The sequence below is a fragment of the Hetaerina americana genome, unplaced genomic scaffold (assembly GCF_022747635.1).
Source record: "Hetaerina americana unplaced genomic scaffold, ioHetAmer1.1.p SCAF_23, whole genome shotgun sequence".
Taxonomy (NCBI): Eukaryota; Metazoa; Arthropoda; class Insecta; order Odonata; family Calopterygidae; genus Hetaerina; species Hetaerina americana.
In genome coordinates this window covers 5,823,622-5,840,363 of record NW_027286797.1, presented here as the reverse complement: position 1 = coordinate 5,840,363, position 16,742 = coordinate 5,823,622, and the positions used below count along the sequence as shown (strand labels likewise).

Sequence of the window (16,742 nt, the reverse complement as noted above, 5' to 3'; positions counted from 1 at the left end):
TCTGATGAAGTACAAATACAAAATTCCACAATGTGTGCTTAAAGGGGTGTACTGAGTGCCATGCTTTGCAGAAATTCCCACAATAGTGTAATATGCAGAATGATGGGTGTCCGAATGATATAGCATCAGAGAGTAATGAAGAAAAAACAGTTTAACATATTATCCATCCAGAGCAAGAGCAAACCAGGGAATTACATCAAATGTGAAGTAAAAAGAGCATTAGACATAGAGAAGTGATACTGACAAAGATTGATACAGTAAGAGAGATGAAAAAAACAATAATATTTTAACTGAGAATTGAGTGATTCCATGAGTGGATTAGTGGGATGATTGACTTGACTAAAATATATCTTCGATTCACAAAACACTGCAAGTCAGGGAGCAAGTAGAGATGGAAAAACAGTATGGGCAATCATGAACACTGAAGTATCCAAAATTTTCCATCATAATCCCTGCTTTTTTGCTTACACAGTGAATAAATATGAGGAGGAATTGGAGATGAAAATGAAAGCGGACTTAGCAGTCATGGATTTGCTAAATTTTTTATTTTTTGCTAAATTGAAAAAAATAATTGCATTACTTTCAAAACACCCCCTGTTGTGATAACATGGTAGTATCAAACCCACATGCTGAGAAGGGGAGATAGGCAACACTAGGTCCTTAGGCTTGTTGCCAAAGGTCATTCTTTGGGCTTGCTTGCAAGCCCAAAGCTTGAACAAAGAGAATAATACTTCACTGGTCAAAAAGAAATTGTTCAAGAACTGTTGATGAAAAATTAAATACAAATTTAATTTCAATTTCCTCAAGATATAGATTTAGCAACAATGGAGGAAAGAGATTCAAATTAATGAAATTTTTGCACTTAAAAGCATTTGTGGGTTGTGAGAGATCTCTGAAATGGCTGGCATAGGGTGGGACTGGAATTCAGGTAATTGAATTCAGTATTTTACATAAGGCTGAAATGCATGGAACTTGATTGGAGAGGTATGATTGATGAAGGGAAAATTTTGGTGAAGGCAATGAATGGACCATTAAGGAACCATGATAAGATGTGCAGAGAAAAACCAAGGGCTACTGAAATCAAATCCTTAGATTCATAGACCTACACCAGTACTAATTGTATAAGCTTGGCTACCATAGAAAATATCATTTATCTATACCATTTCTTTTCCAAGAAAATCTAAAATAAGTAATCCCAAATTAAATCGAAAAATATATATTAAATTTTCTACATAGCTGTTTTGTTTGACATGCAACATTGACATCATTCACATAAGAATCAGAGAAAATTTAGTGGGTCACTTATTAAATGATTTTACTCCATCTCATCAACTTAAAGGTTTACATTGCCTATGAACCATGACATACATGTGTGACATGCCATTCAATAGAAAGGAAAAACAATGTTGAAATAAATTATTCTGTGTTGAACCAAATAATATATAGATTTGACAATACTTACTTTTCCTCCATCCCTGAATTCTGATCTCTGTGTTGGGCTCAGAAAAACACTATTATCTACATCCTCTGGAGTCCTTTGATGTGTTGTCATCTCCAATCCATTCTCCAAAGGGCGTTGCTCTATTGGTGAATTAGATCTATGTGTTTTAGTCGAACATGCATGACTATGGCTATGCCTGGTCTAAAGAAGAAATTCAAAATAATGTATGCTAAGATTTCAAATCAAAAATCATGTTTTTTTTTAAATCAATCACTCTGCCACAATTTATCACAGAGGGAGTGGATTTTTGAGTAAAGGAGGGTATAGATATCAGTTTAGTGGATTTCACTATGTTGGTTAAATTAATGATTTGTTTGCAAGTGAAGGATGAACAGTTAGTTACTGTTTGTCATCATTTTGTGATGGATCAGAATGGAGAAAAGGTCTTCGAGGATATGTTTGTGGGACTGAATCCCTTAGAAGTAAGTTGTGCAGATGGAGGGGGTTTGTAAGTTAATCTCTTGAGAAGGTTTGGAATCATGACATTTTTGAAAGAGATTTTTATTTAAACTGGATTCTGGGTAACTGCGGAAAGAGAGCATTGTGTGGTGAGAAATTTATCAAGGGAGTTTGGTTAGTGGGATTTTTATTAGGACAGAGGTATGAAATTTTCAAACAGTCAGAGATGTATTAACATTGAGGACAGTGATAAGATGAAGGAGAGAGAAGAGAAAGCATTGAGAGAGTAAATAAATGTTTTAAGGGAATCAATGCTGTGTGGCCAGAGAAGGAATAGGAAGGAAATCATTGACATAGCTAACCTTGAAGTGATGTTGTACGGGGTAGCAGGAAAAGAAATTTTCTAGAAGAGTCCAAGGTGAAGGTTTTCATATGAAGATGCTATGAATGAAGAATAAATGTGCTTCATTCTCATAGCCTTTGGTCTGGAGGTAATATTTATTATGGAAGAGAAGGAATTGTGGGTTATAATGAGGTGGGAGAGATTCAGAAGAATCAGTACTGGGAATGAGTGTACTGGGACATTTTTATACGAGGCTGAATCAAGTGAAATCTTTAAAAGTGCACTAAAATTTCTAAATGGTGTCCCACTGTTCCGTTAGTTTGGTATAGTGATGGCCATGGTTTTACAAGTATCCCACAGCATGATACAAAAAAGCAATAATATGAGGCAAGCAATAGTGTTAACATAGGAGCTGAATTTGCAATATGCGCTTTTGAGGAACATTTGTTTATTGAGTAGCTAAGAGGAGAAATATTAGCATTCATCGATGGATGAACGTTGGTGACTCATCTCTGTCACTTTGATGAGTTGACATGTGAGCGAGGCAGTTCCAAAACAGAATTACTTCTCCAAGAGACTCCCCTTGACCAGGTCAGGCACGCTAAGTGACCCCACTGGCCTTAGTAGCCATTAATTACAACCATTTCTTTTCCGGAGGCATCATGAACTTTCAAAGAGCTGAAATATTTCTATTGATCTCCATGGAGAGAAAAAAACTACAAACATAGTAATCAACCCAAAGGTCAGTTTGGTAGGTCATGGTAGAGTTCACCCAATACTAACCCCAATGGCATGTGAAATTCACACATCAGGGTAGGGAGGCCAGATACTTCCTCTGTGCTAACTGTGGTTTGCCAGGAAGATCTGGGACCCAAAAAATCACACAGCTTGGGCAGAGCTTAAGAGTGCCCATTAAGGTATGCCCGGGAATACCCTGGCCCTCCAGTCAGTAGTCCGACGCTCCAACCCTGGACCACTGTGGTACATATGAAAATAATAAAAACTGAGAGTATTTTTTATTCAAGAAATTTCAAGGTTAAAAATGTAAATGTTTCAAGGTTTTCATTTGACTCACGTCAGTTGATAGTGGTGGAGAGATGCAAGACTCTCAGAGTGAGGGATTGATGTGTAAAGGAATGTGTTGCCTATTGAGATCAGAATGATTTTAGGGTTCTGAGAGAGAGAGAGAGATTGAGTAGAGAAGGTTGAGGAAATGGTATATATTGAAATGTATCAACATTAAAAATGTAGCATATGTTTACACTGCAAAAGTTTTTAGACCAAAATTTCTTACTCATGGTAATATCTTAATGAGGTCTACCCTCTTTCTGAGCTCAGTAGAAAGGTAAAGAGAATTTCTGGCTGTATATTAATAGTTTTACTTGGTATTTATAGCTGCATGCCATATAATATTTATATTTTAGAAACTAACCTTTCCATTTACAGAGAGGATTGCTGTGAAAACTCCGATGTTGTAAAATATCCATATGCTACCCCAAGCAATTAATGCTTTGAAAAGGTATTCTTCATCAAACTCCATAACACCAAAACTCTGTAAAAAGTATTTTTGGTATAAGATATGCAAGTGCAGGAAATTTATGAACTACTTTTTCCATATCGGGAAATATTTAAACTATTTTTCTAATTCATATTTGGAGTTAATGTTATCAGTTATTTCAATCAGTCAAAATATATGTATATATCCTATAAATGGTCATAGAATTCACAGCCGCATAAAATCTTGATTCATAAATGGTTTTTCAATCGCCACCTCAGCTGTTTAAAATAAATTACCTTCAAATTGGTGTCAATTCTGCATGCACTTTGAATAAAATGATCAAATATACAGTGGTATTACAATTAACTTCAAGAGGCTTACATCTCAGCTGAATCATTATTAAAGATTGATGCTTGCTATCCTGTTAGATTCAATATGAAGCATTGCTATGCAACACAACTCACATGATATGTGAAACAAAGGCAATGATATAAAATGCAAATTGTACAAATCAATAAATGATAATGTCCTTCCCTTTTAGTAATATATATAAGTATTGCAATTGTTAGGTATGAAAGAAGTATTATTGAAATTTAAAATGACTAACAGGCAACATACTATACTTGTATATTAATTGGGAATAAAGAGTCAACATTAATCATACAACTTTTGAGTCAAAACAATTCAAGAAGAAGCAAATCGAAAAATGAATCATTTTCTCACAGAATAGAATCTTGAGAAATGCAAAGTTTAATCCCATCCACACAGAGTTACTGGATTGGATTCACAGCCAGCTTAACAGGGAATCGAAAAAAACAACCATCAACATGTTCACACAATAAAACACTCAATAAGTTCTTTCTTAGATAGCCCTTTAGGTAATTTGGAGGGTTCTGGAGCCTTGTTGAAGCTTTGAGCACTGATGCATTTTCACTTGATGAATACCCATGGCTCACCGGAGCTTGAGGTGCTAATCCAAGTCCATTACCACTGCAGGGGACTCAGATTCACCTTCAGAGATCAGTCCAGCTCCAGACTCACTCCTACAACACATGGGAGTTTCAGATGAAGGAAGGAAACCTTGGGGAGGGGGGGGGGGGCTTCACACAGTATGACTGGGAGAAAACCAATCCATGAGGAAATTAGGGAGAATGTCAGGGTCCCCTACATCACCATCATCAAATACAAAAATATTACCTGGCAACACGTCCGTACCAGTATTTTGTTCCTGAGATGCTGATGGGCCAGGTTGATGGACTGGGGTCCATCTACCCGGCCCATTAGCTGATCCCAGTAATGTCTATCATGCCTACCTACCTGGCGGCAGATCTAACCATTTGGAGGACTTTCCATTCATACAAGAGCGCCTAGAAGTCCTTACCTTCAAATATCTTGTTAGAAGCAAAGTGAACCTCTACAAATCATTTTGCAAATGAGGGCTTTGTCTTTTGCATTTCTTCTTCAACTCTTTTTGTGCTGCTTTTGGCCAAGCTTTCAGATTCAGTTTATCTATGGCTGTTTGTAGTTGTTGACCAATGAGCTCATATGAAAGATATGTGCATACTTGGATTTGTATGCTAGGCCAGAAGGATATTTGAATGCACAAATTGCAACTCTTATATTGAATTTTTTATTGATTTTACCACCCTTTTATCCTGACCATTTGTAACTTGATTGTATGAGGTCAAAGTTTTATTGATTGCTGTTATTTGTATAAAAACCTTGAAAATTCTTCAGGCTGAAATGATGGCTCAGTGACTACTTGTTCTGGAATGCCATTAGTGGGACACCAATTTTGCAAATAAATGATCTTCATGGATGCCATAATTGCTCCTATTATCTCTCCTACTTTAATGCACTTGGAAAATTCAATTATCATGCTTTTGCTATGGCAAATTTCTTCTTGAAGAATTGACTATTCCAAAAATCCTACTCGTCTCCTTGCAAACTGCCATTCTTCTAATCTCAGCAAGAAATTAGGACTTTATCTTATCTCTGTAGCACAACATATTCTTAGCTCGGTCATCAGCATTATCTAATCTATTTAACACCAGTCTTACTCGCTCTTGCATGATTGTTTCTCTGTGGACTGGGCATTATTTGTGTAAATAATTACCTACTCCTTCAATTCCATCCATAAGTAACTCCATTACAGTGTCAAAGATTACTGAGGATAATGAAAGGGAGACCTGGGAGTAAATTATAAAACACTTCGTGTGTAATGAGAATATGGAATAATATTTTATATACTGTGATATTTTTTCAATTCTTTGGTGCTCTCACAAAAGCATTTGCATAGTGTTCTCCTTCTCATACTGCTCTTCTTTCAACATGCCTTTCGAATATGTCCTATCTTATTGCAATAGCAGCATTATTTTCATGTGTAGACGATCCCAGGTGCTGCAGTCTCTTGCAGTGGCAGGCAGAAAGTCACACATTCTGGGACTGCTCATCAATGCTCCAATTTACCATGATCACCAAGGCTACTTATGATATGAATTTGCACATCCCTCTCCTGAGTGTTGGTTCTATGGATGTCATCATATTCTGGATTGTCACTTCCACTGCCAATTTGTGCAGCGTTTAAGTCCAGAAGATTGCCCAAAACCAAACCACCCCTGCTACCCTGAGGTCTCGTAGAATGAGCAAAACTTGGCCCTACAAAGCTTCTTCCTAATTTTCATCCACTTCTCATTACATGATAAAATAATTTGATTATTCCTTAAATATAGCCCATAAAACGGCATTAATGGAGGAAAAACTATAAATTGCCCTAGCCATGTAGTTCCTCGTTTTCAACAATGGTGGCTATATTTCAACTCAACCAATCCTTATCCCTTGAAGCTTTTTGTAAATAAATGTTGCCAAATTGTGGTCTTATCACTTTTAATAAAACAGCCAAATAAAACAGTTGTGGATTTTCAATTAACTTTCAGAGACCTACTCCCCAGCTGATCTGTAAATACACAAACTAATCCCAAGAAAATATATAGGATGTGAGAAACCTGTCATTTCTCTACTTCAATCTCTGGCACCCTCTACTAGTGAGGGTAACTCTGAAAGATGAATTTTGAGCCAGGGGGACGAACTAATCTGTTTTCTGTAAGCTATCCTCATCTGTCTGTAACAAGATTTTCCTCTTCAGCATTTCGAATTCCTGGATCTGTTTGTAACTCAGTTCAAATTGTTTATGGTAGTGCCTCAATTGGTATTATATTGGGTTTTACTTAATAAAATTGGTGATGATCAATTTTTAATAGTCCATTTGGTAATTAGCAAAAATATATCGGTATTTTGAATGAAATTCCATGACTGTGACCTGGTTTTCTTTACTACAATCTGATGGAGAATTTACAAAAGCCTATCTTCCCCAATTAATTACCCACATCCTCTGGTTGATTTCATCAGGAATCCATGGTGTTTCATGGACTTTTACCATTGGGATGTGGGTGCAAGTATTTTTAGTCCAATAAATATTGATTAGTTTTATTTGTAAGGAAGGAAAAAATGCAAGAGAATACGAGGGTGGTTCAATAAGTACCCATGTTTGAGGACAAAGGGCGTTCCTGAGGGAAGTTCATGTTATCATTGAGTGCTGCCATCCATCAAACGACGGTGAAACAAATTTCAAACTGATCTAAAGGTTAGGTTGGATTTGGCAGCCATTCGAGTAAGACGTGTTTCGTGATTTTCGCAGATGGAAAAAGAGCAGTATTGTTCGGTAATTCGCTTTTTGTTTTTGGATCGGAAGAGATGCCAGGAGATAAAAGCAAAGTTGCTGTTTATGGGGACGCTTCGCCATCTATGACCACAGTTAGATGCTGGTTCAACGAATTTAAACGTGGGCGAACATCTGTTTTTGATGACGAGTGACCAGGACGCCCGGCAGACGTGGTTACATCATTCAAAAAGTCCACGCCATGATTCTCGCTGATCGACGAACGAAAGTGCGCGAAGTAGCAGAGGCCGTGAGTGTGTCGACCGGAACGGCAATTTATATTTTACATGATAAGTTGGCGATGAAAAAATTTTCGGCCCGATGGGTGCCGCGATTGCTCACGGTGGACAACACATTCATCCGGAATTGTCGCCGCCAAACTGCATGAACTACGTTATGAATTGCTGCCGCACCCTCCGTATTCACCCAATCTGACTCCCTGCGGCTTTTTCTTATTCCCTAATATGAAGAAACGGCTCGCGGGAAAAAATTTAGCTCAAACGAGGAAGATATCGCCGAGACAGAGGCGTATTTTGGAGAGTTCGACAAATCCTATTTTTTGGAGAGGTTAAAAAAATGGCCGGAACGTTTGGAGAGGTGCATCTTTCTAAAAGGGGACTATGTTGAAAAATAAAAAATATGTTTTTGAAAAAATGGTTTATTCATTTCTAACACGAGTACTTATTGAACCGCCCTCGTAGAGTCAATTGCACTTCCACAGGTGAGAGCAGTGGTATGAATTGTTTCCACAAAGTAATGACTGAAACGATCAATCTGAGAAGTACATTTTACAAGAAAGTATTTACTGCTAACTGCAATTTTGTAATATTCCATCAAAAAAGAAATCAATCAGTTGACTCCAACCAATATGCCATGAAGGTTATATGTTTTGTAAATAATGTATGATTATCTGTCTGATGTCTAAGTACAAATAGATGTCATAGATAGACAAGGCATTGAAACTAAAAGTTATCTGGCCTATGTCACTCTAGGGTGCCAATAATAAACTGCTATCAGTTTTCTTAGGGGTCAAACCACAGGAGCAATCAACTTTAGGCCAGTATTTGGGCTACCCATAAGGGTACACGAGCTGCCAATCAAATTAGGTAACATTGAAATGAAAATGTCAGTTTTTTGAATGTTGTTTGAAGCCTTGATATGATGCTAAGTTGTAATATCTTTTCATAAGCATGCCTACATAACATGAATATGGAATTCATACTTCTTATTGATTAAGGGGGTTATCAGATCAATTTTTCCTTCCCTAAAAATAATAAAAAAAGGATATTTTGTTAAACAACATTTCTTTTAGTAATAGTCATTAAATGGTGGGGTCAACATATTCACCTCTGGTAAGAGCTGGAAGATTGATGTTGTTGACAGAGATCCGAAAGATAGACCAATCAAAAAATTCATAATTTCTACGAAGTAGCCTTTGGTCATTATTGGATATAATACAAGTCCTCCAATCCCAGAGAGGCTAATAAGACCCGAGGATAGAATTCCATAGCCCCAAACTGCAAAGAAAGTTATAATGTCATTACTATGAATAGGTTTAATTTGATAGTTATTGATAAGTTTGTGGGTTGAAATTTAATGGCTCCAAATATGAAGAAGAGAGCTTTCAATTGACAAATTATTGAAAATCCTTCATGAGTTAGGTACATACATTTTCATACATTTTTCCTTGCGGAAGGAAGAGAAAATAACAACACTAGCCATGAAAAAGACATAAGTAAATGAAAGCATGGAACGGAGTTCATATTTGCAGACATTTTTCCCAGCAGCTACATCGTTTTTGTCTCCAAGAAATCGCAATGGCAGGTATTTTCTAAAATGAAGGTAGGAAACGTAAGCAATAAATTTCATGGTCATATTACGTTCTTGAGTTCCAGACTTATAGAATAGGAGTGGCATACAGGGGGGCCTAGCTTTGCGGTGCTCCTGAATTGTAGACAAAGACTGATTCATTTTGCAACAATTTTACACTGATCAGGATAAATGCTGGTGAGGAATGAAAATCAAGTTCAACGAGCAGGTTGGGAAAGAGAAGGTTGCTAAAGTTAACATTATTAGTAATGATATTCGTTGGAATGTTGACATTCCTACTTCCATTGCCACACAGATTTCTGGCCTTCGTATAGCGGAAGAAAATCGAAATTTATATGCTGGCCAAAATTAATATTTTCATCTTTTGACCTAAAATATCGGAATTTATTCATCTGGTAGTCATCAGTTTTATATATCATAAGATGGGTTTTGGATGGACATAAACTCAACACCCCTACAATTCTCGGGCTGGTTTAACAAGACAACCTTCTTCAGTTCCACAGATTTTCTACCTACATTCAATAGGTCCAACAATCCTATCCTTTTCCCCCTCCTACCGCCCTTGCTTCTCCCCTCAATCAGAGTCTGCGTCATTCCATCGCCAATCAAAGCGCTTTACATTTCCCTTAGATTAATTCGTCCATATTCTACAGTTAAAAGTTCATAATAGAGACCATCACATTGATCTTGGAAACCATATACTGCAATGCGGGAACCACTGAAATTCGAGTGAAACGTGTTCCATATGCCTCCACTACTTCTCCACCAAAACTTTTCAAATCACAATATTACATCAAAATTGATGTAATTCAGCGATTGATATAAAAATATTGTAATTAAATCAATGATTCAGCAAAATACCTTTTTTTGAAAGCTAAGCTTTGATATTAACGATTAATTTCATTTGTTTGAAATATAGCTAAGCACTAGCTACGGAACGCCTTTTTTCATCGGAGGAATTATAGCGATTTTTAGTAAGCTAAAAAATTCCGGACCACCAAACTGAAGTCGATTTCCGATTATTTCTTTGTGATGTAAAAGATATTATTTATTTCCAAATGATTGTCTATATGTGTCACCACACATTACGGTTCATAGAAAAGGTAAAGGCCCTTGCATCTGAAAAGAGATGCCAGTAATTCTACAATCTCAGAACGATCTCTTACCATGCCGCACGTCATTTGTGCAATCCATCTTCAACGTCACCACGCGTCAAGGGCACAATGAGGACGACGAACAATGAATCATCAAGTTGTCCCTGGGCCTAGAAGGATTCGCACATGTCTAGGATCCTATTAGTGTTAGGACAATAAAGAATCACCCGAGCCGACTCGACGGCCCACTGCAGTTAGTTGAATGGGTTTGAGATGAGGCTCAGGCCATTTTACTCGGGCCCTGGGAGACACCGGTCAGGGCGGTGATGTCGCACGCCAAATGCCGATATTCCAGGAGAGTGGTATCAACGTGCATTTGCTAACGGTTATCGGTTGTTTCATTATTCCCCACTTTCACTGGTCTCTTTAAAATTTTCAAGGGTGAAGTTTATTCCAGTGTAGGTCAAAGTATTTCACTCATGCCTCATTGATTTCCAATTAGTTTCCCCTTTGTAAAGGTACACGACATCCGAGTAAATTCAATGATTGGGTCAAACAACAGCTACTGCATTATGTATGTAGGCATGTGTGTATGCATAGGTTTGCTAGTGTATATGATCAAATAAATATCCATATTTTTGAATAAGCTCATAGTTAGATACATAATGGCTGGTGGCCTAGAACTCTTTTGATTAGTATGTTAATATTCTACAACAAAAAGCTCATAGGTTAGACCATATTGATCTTGGCAACTTTGCATTGCTGCCCCCCCCCCACATGACCTCGCAGCTACGTGCGGGGTGTGTATTTGTGGATATATATTTTTGTTTGTGTATATGTTTTTACCCTTGTTACTTGGCGAATATTTCCTCGTCAGTCTTTACCGCTGTTTCCGTGGCGGTTTTCCTAAGAGGGATGCAGTTTTAGATTATGGCGTGATTCGATTGGGGTACCAACTCTGTTAGAGTACCTCTATGAAGCCTCCTTCCAAACGCATATAGGAAGCTTCATACGGTAAAAAGACACAGGACGTACCATTTTCACTGTTACGTCTTCGTTTTTATGAGTAACTGCCTCCAGGTAAGATAATTACGTGAGCATAATAGACATGCCAAATCAATTACTTATTTTCGTGGACCATGTGCCGATTATTCTTTCGTCTGAATTTTGTGCCTCTGTGATTCAAACACTCGTTTGACAAAACAAACTGACGCCGTTTTAACAGTGAAAATATTTCCTCTTGGTTATACATTCAAATTCAATCCAAATTCATAATACAGCTATTTAAACGCACCCTTCTCCTATTTACTTTCCACGAAGGCCGCTCACTGAGGAATAATCATACAATTTTTTATAGCATGTTCTTTAATGACAAAAATATATTTTGTTATGTTGTTAGTTTAATGTGTAAGTCTACATATTTCACGGTTTTGAGTATTGCCTAAGCGGCAACCATTGCAAATTGAAACATTTTCAGTTCGCCAACGGCAACGGTGGATATAACGCGACAAGCAGTACGTTGCATTGCAATTTTTCTTTCCTATGAACATATTACAAGCCGAGGCCTATATAACTGTATTAAAAGGCTTGCGAAGACTCTGTTATCACCTGTAGTACAGCTGAAGATTAAATGTTTAAAGAAGTCTTCCGGCCAGATTCCTTCCTCATAGATGCTATGAATCAGTCCATATATCGTAGATTCTTCCTCCCATATTTTCCTAAACATTTTAGTGGTTCAGCAGGAATGTTGTCTACCCCTACGGCCATATTTCATTTAATCTCCTTTAAGACCTTTTCTATCTTTTTGTCGAGTATGCCTGGACCTCAGCTACTTTCATCCACATCATGTTCTCTTCCTATGTCTGAGCTTGTTGGTCTGAGTTCTTTACCATACAGTTCTTCTATATATTTTTTCCATCTCTTTTGGATCTTTTTTGTTTCAATTATCATCTTACCCAACTTATCTATAATTGTAAACACAGATCTTCCCTTTTTACTCCCCGATAGTGTTTTAACCTTCTTGAATAGCGCACTCATTTCACCCTTCACCGGCAAACTTTACACATCCTCGTACTGCGTCTCCCACCATGCTTCTTTTGCTTTATCTGTTACCCGTCTCAATTCACTATTTAACTCTTTTTATTTCCTTCTGCCTAACTCGGTGTTTACATTCTTCCATTTTCTTCTTTAATCTATTTTTCTAATCATCTCAACCGTGATCCGTGGTTCCCTTGACCTTTTCCAATCAACTCTTTCAAAATCGGCTCCTAACCATAATATAATCTAACTGATACATTTCTGAGTCATCTGGCGTTTTCCATGTATACCTGCGTCTTTTGTGGTGTCTAAACCAAGTTTTGGTGATGACTAACCCCTGTCTCATGCAGAACTCAACTGCTTTCTCCCCGCGGTCATTCCTCGTACCTAAATCGTAGCCCCCCCACCTCATCACCATCCTTCCTTCGCCTACCGTCGCATACCAATCCCCCATCACTATCAAATGCTTTCCTGCAGAAACACAGATTATGTCTTCTACGATTATCTCGTCTAACTGATCGTATATCCTATTAACTTCTCCCTCCTCATAGTTGCTCGGTGGCATGTATACCTGAACAACGACCAAGATCGTAGGTACTGCTTATATCTACCACGAATATTCTATCCGTTACTTGTCCCTGTTGCCTCAGGTCATTCCTACCTCTTTATTCAATTTTATGGCAGCCCCTCGGTGGCACTCGTTCCCTCCGCTGTATATTACTCTATTAAAAATTACTCTATTCCCTCGCCAAAATATCTATTTTCCTCTTTCCATCTATTGCTTAATATTCTCTAATTTTCCTGTCCAGCAGTGTCCTAACATTCCAAGTTCCTATTCTAAATAATTCGGTCTTCTTCTTCTGTATTTTCTGTTATGCTGCTGTCGGTTTTACCTTGCAAGTCTTTAGTGAGATGACGACCGCGGAAGCCTTGCCTCTCCCGCTGCCGGGCACGACACATGGCCGATTGAGCTGAGTCCCGTGGCTACCAGGACTGATATTATCTACAGTGTCCATCATTAAAGTGGTGGGAATAATAATTGAAGTGGTTTCGCGACACCTTCCTCAATAGTGTTTTAGGGGGACACAATGGCTGCCCCTCTGGAGTCAGACGTCTTCGCCGCCGCCTCACTGAGGAACAGACGCGGCGTGGACAACCTTTCGTCTGGTAACCTTCGACATATCTGGCATGGGTGACCCTACCAGGAGAAATTACCATTGCTCCCAGCACAGCTCTAAGGGTCCTCGGAACGCACGAGCCCTTCTACCACGTCAAGGTTTTAGTTCATGGCAGAGCATACATATATACATCATATTTACGGATTGAATTTCATTTAGGAATGGGTCAATTATTTGAAGAAGTACACTCTTAAAGAGTAAAATACATGTTAAAAATTATAGATAATTAAAAAAATCAGGAACAAGATAATGTTTGATAGTTTTACTATCGAGAAACTTCATTATTTATCATGTTATTATGTCTACATCTGCATAAATACCCCGCAATCCACCAAAAAATGGTTGTGGCATGGGGTGCATGCTCCAAGTAAGATTGATACGGGATGAGGGAGAGAAAGGGTGTTTAATGGTTTAGTAAAAGGGTAAAATTCTCTGTATGAACACACAAAATACGCGCCAATCAATCTATGTACTCGTACATGCTGGCGGAAAGCTTAGTTCCAAACAAGTGTTTGATTTCACCCTCTTAAAAGTCCTCAGATATGCCAAAAAGTAAGCCATTAACCACAGCCACTTAAACGACAGACTACCACCATACCAAGACATGTCATTCAGAATTGGAAACTACATCTACATAATTCCTTGCAAGCAACCGGGAAGGAGTGTGGCAGAGGATTTATCCACTTCAGTCAGGCACAGGACACGAACCGACAAAGTCATGGCACATGCATGAGACGCTCCTCTAGAAACAATTCTGGCATGTATATGACCCTGTAACTCTTATCGGATTCAAGGGGAATGCGCACAGGGCACCACCACTATTTACAGTAAAATCATGCAAACAATAATTAGTTGATTATAAAATTTAGCCTCGACTACTTGAGCAATCATTGCGGTGACGACTTTAAAACTAGTTTAAGTGTTAACTCTCGTAGTTAGCTACTGCATTCACGCAAATTACATGAATGCATGTTAGTTTCACCAAAACGAAAACAAATGTGTGTGTGGGCATGCATGTTTATGCATAGACTGCTCACATTCACTTCTACATACATATATACACGTACTATTTTATTACTATTTATGTCCTAGTTGATGTAAGTCGCAGCGATTGCTGTCTCTAATTGTTTTCGGAAAAAACAATATCTTAAACCTACATCTACATCTAAATACATGTATACCCCACGATCCACCATAAAGGCGTGTGATAGGGTAAAGCACCATATTGGAAGGGTAAGGGATAATGGAGATGAAGGGTGTTTAGCTGGTTAGAAAAAGGTAAAAAGATCCAATAACATTCTCTAAAAAGACGTGCATTGAAGTGCAAACCAATACACGCGTTAGAAGAAAACATAGCTTTAAGCAAATGTTAATTTTACCCAAAGCTAAAGTTCTCGACTTTGTGTAAAAGAAGGAAATAAAAATTAACCAAAAAGCGATGCATCTACATAAATACCCCGCAATCCAGATCCTTTTTCTTGCCCACCTCTTTTGTTTGCTGATAAATAGGTACATATGGAATTTTTGGAATGATCTTCAAGAAATGGTGTTAAATTCTTATGATGAAGTGAAGGCTCTTACCTTCAAGGCTTGATGGTTTATGTTTTTCTTGATCTGCATTGTTTTCCAATTGAAGTTCATTAAGCCAATACAGCAAAATATCACATTCTTTCTCTATACTGCTGTCTCCAATAGAGTGGCCTTCATTATCTCCAGAAACGATCGATGCTAAGTTTTGGCACTATAAAAAATATTCGTTCATATTAATACAATGCTAGTAAAAATGTTAAATTAAGAATAATTAAAACATTTTGTTTGAATTTACTCATAACTTTGGGCTAAAATACCAATTATTGATTTTGATCGTGGTTGTTGCCTTAAGCACAATTTCTAAGAAAACAGCAAAAAATAATTTATTGAATTTTAATTTTAATAATTTTGAAAACGAATTTGCCTAGGATAGAGTTCTTGAGCAGAGAAAGGTGAAGGTAACGTCTTCACGTATGTCACTCATTCCCCAAAGAAGTGTCTTGGTGGCATAAAAATAATTATACACACACATATACATATATATATATATATATATATATATATATATATATATATATTATATATTTATGTTTCGGTCAAAGTAGTAGGGGCGTAAGGAGAAGAATTGCGCTAGGAAAAGAGGCTTTCAGGAAGAGGGTGTTGATGACAGGGACATAGAATAAAGATGTTAAAAAAAGAATCGTTAAAACTTGTATATGGAGCGTAGTTATGTACGACGCGGGAACGTGGTCACTGAAGCAGGACGATAGAAGTAGATGGGATGCCTTTGAAATGTGGGTGTGAAGAAGAACGGAGAAGGTGAAATGGACAGAGAAGAAAACAAATGAGGAAGTTTGAGGCATGGTGGGCGAAGAGAGGGGTTTGTTGGGAGAAATACTATGGAGGTAAGATATATATATATATATATATATATATATATACATCCATGCATTATTTATTAGGTAATCTGCCGGTTAAGGCAGGTTTTTGGATGGACACAGCTACTAAATAAATATTTTGTGATTCCTAACAAAATACAAAACCCAGTATCCCACTCTACATTAGACCCCTCTTCATCTCTGAGTACTTTCTTCTTCCCTTCATCCCGTCCAACATCCCTATCTTGCTCCTTCCTTATCCTCGTTTGCCTAACATTTTCCCCTCTATTACAGTCTTCAACATCCCACTGCCGGTCAATCCCCTTCATCCACTTTTCCTGCCTCCATTGGATTTCTCTCAACAAACCCCTCTCTTCGCCCACCATACAGAGTACTTTCTCATTTTTTTTCTTCTCGGTCCATTTCACCTTCTCCATTCTTCTCCAAACCCACATTTCAAAAGCCTCCAATCTACGCCTATCCTTCTGCTTCAATGATCACGTTTCCGCGCCGTACATAGCTACGCTCCATATCAAAGTTTTTACGAGTCTTTTCTTAATATCCTGACTCCACGTCCCTCTCATTAACTCCCTCCTCCTTGTGAAAGCCTCTTTGCCTAGCGCAATTCTTCTCCTTACGTCCCTACTACTTTGACCGTGCTGGTCCAAAACACTACCTAGATACGTAAACTGTTCTACGTGCTCTAGTTTTTGCCCTCCTATTTTAATGTTAAGCT

The 16,742-nt window shown here is 37.9% G+C and overlaps 1 protein-coding gene across 1 annotated transcript in view; it reads right to left on the bottom strand.

Annotated features, from left to right (window-relative positions):
* The window catches only part of LOC139689437 (metal cation symporter ZIP8-like), a 64,803-nt gene that overhangs the window by 8,337 nt on the left and 39,724 nt on the right, over positions 1–16,742 (bottom strand). The window contains exons 2-5 of the mRNA XM_071586560.1: positions 15,180–15,339; positions 8,807–8,976; positions 3,676–3,795; positions 1,463–1,642 (exon numbers count right to left, since the gene is read on the bottom strand). Of these exons, the coding sequence (XP_071442661.1) occupies positions 1,463–1,642; positions 3,676–3,795; positions 8,807–8,976; positions 15,180–15,339 (630 nt within the window). The remainder of the gene's footprint in view (positions 1–1,462; positions 1,643–3,675; positions 3,796–8,806; positions 8,977–15,179; positions 15,340–16,742) is intronic.